Source organism: Pterocles gutturalis, unplaced genomic scaffold, assembly GCF_000699245.1.
Source record: "Pterocles gutturalis isolate BGI_N339 unplaced genomic scaffold, ASM69924v1 scaffold14736, whole genome shotgun sequence".
NCBI lineage: Eukaryota > Metazoa > Chordata > Aves > Pterocliformes > Pteroclidae > Pterocles > Pterocles gutturalis.
This window is the reverse complement of record NW_010103256.1, coordinates 5,317-5,967: the sequence shown is the minus strand read 5'-3', so window position 1 is coordinate 5,967 and position 651 is coordinate 5,317. Positions and strand designations below refer to the sequence as shown.

The window sequence follows — 651 nt, the reverse complement described above, 5'->3', positions numbered from 1 at the left end:
GCCCGGCTCCCCACAGCCCTCCCATGTCCCCCGGCTGCCATCGCTCCCCTGGTTCCTGTTTCTCCCCGGCCCCCGCAGCTCTCCTGCGTTACAGCCAGAGCGGGGAGCAGAGCAGGAGGGTTTGGGTGTTGTCTCTCTGCCAGCCTCGACTCCAGAGCGTTATCCAGGGCTGGGCTGGATCTGCTGATCCCAGATTTAACCCCGGACACATCTCGTACCTCAGTCCTGAGCTGCTCGGGAACTGGGGAGAGAGGAGCCTCAGACACTGTGCGCAGGAGCCGATGCATTAACAGCCTCCCCCTCGCCTCTCCCTGCCCAGACAGAGCTGCCGGCACCCTATGGCCCCTGGATGGAGATTGCCCACGATCTGCCCCAGCTGATCGCCAGCCGTCGGCTCCGCTCACAAGTTCACCAGGTACCTGTGTTATCTCTCCTGGCTCTGGAGCTCTCTCAAACCGCGGTCTGACAGAGCAGGGTCTGCAAAACGCATGGAAAAGCAAACCACCAGCACAGCCGTGTCCTCAGCAGGGACTCGTGCAGTCAGGACTGATGCCAGGCAAAAGCAGAGCCTGACTTGGCACAGAAATAATCCCCGGGTGCAGCAGCTCACAAACCAGCAGCAGCAAATCTGCAGCAAACGCTGCAGGGGTG

At 61.6% G+C, this 651-nt stretch overlaps 1 protein-coding gene across 1 annotated transcript in view; it reads left to right on the top strand.

The window, feature by feature from the left end:
* Window positions 1-319: 319 nt before the first annotated feature.
* The window catches only part of LOC104471341 (indoleamine 2,3-dioxygenase 2-like), a gene marked incomplete at its 5' end in the record, with an annotated part of 5,233 nt that continues 4,901 nt past the window's right edge, over window positions 320-651 (top strand). Inside the window, one exon of the mRNA XM_010086658.1 lies at window positions 320-429. Coding sequence (XP_010084960.1) covers window positions 320-429 — 110 coding nt within the window. The remainder of the gene's footprint in view (window positions 430-651) is intronic.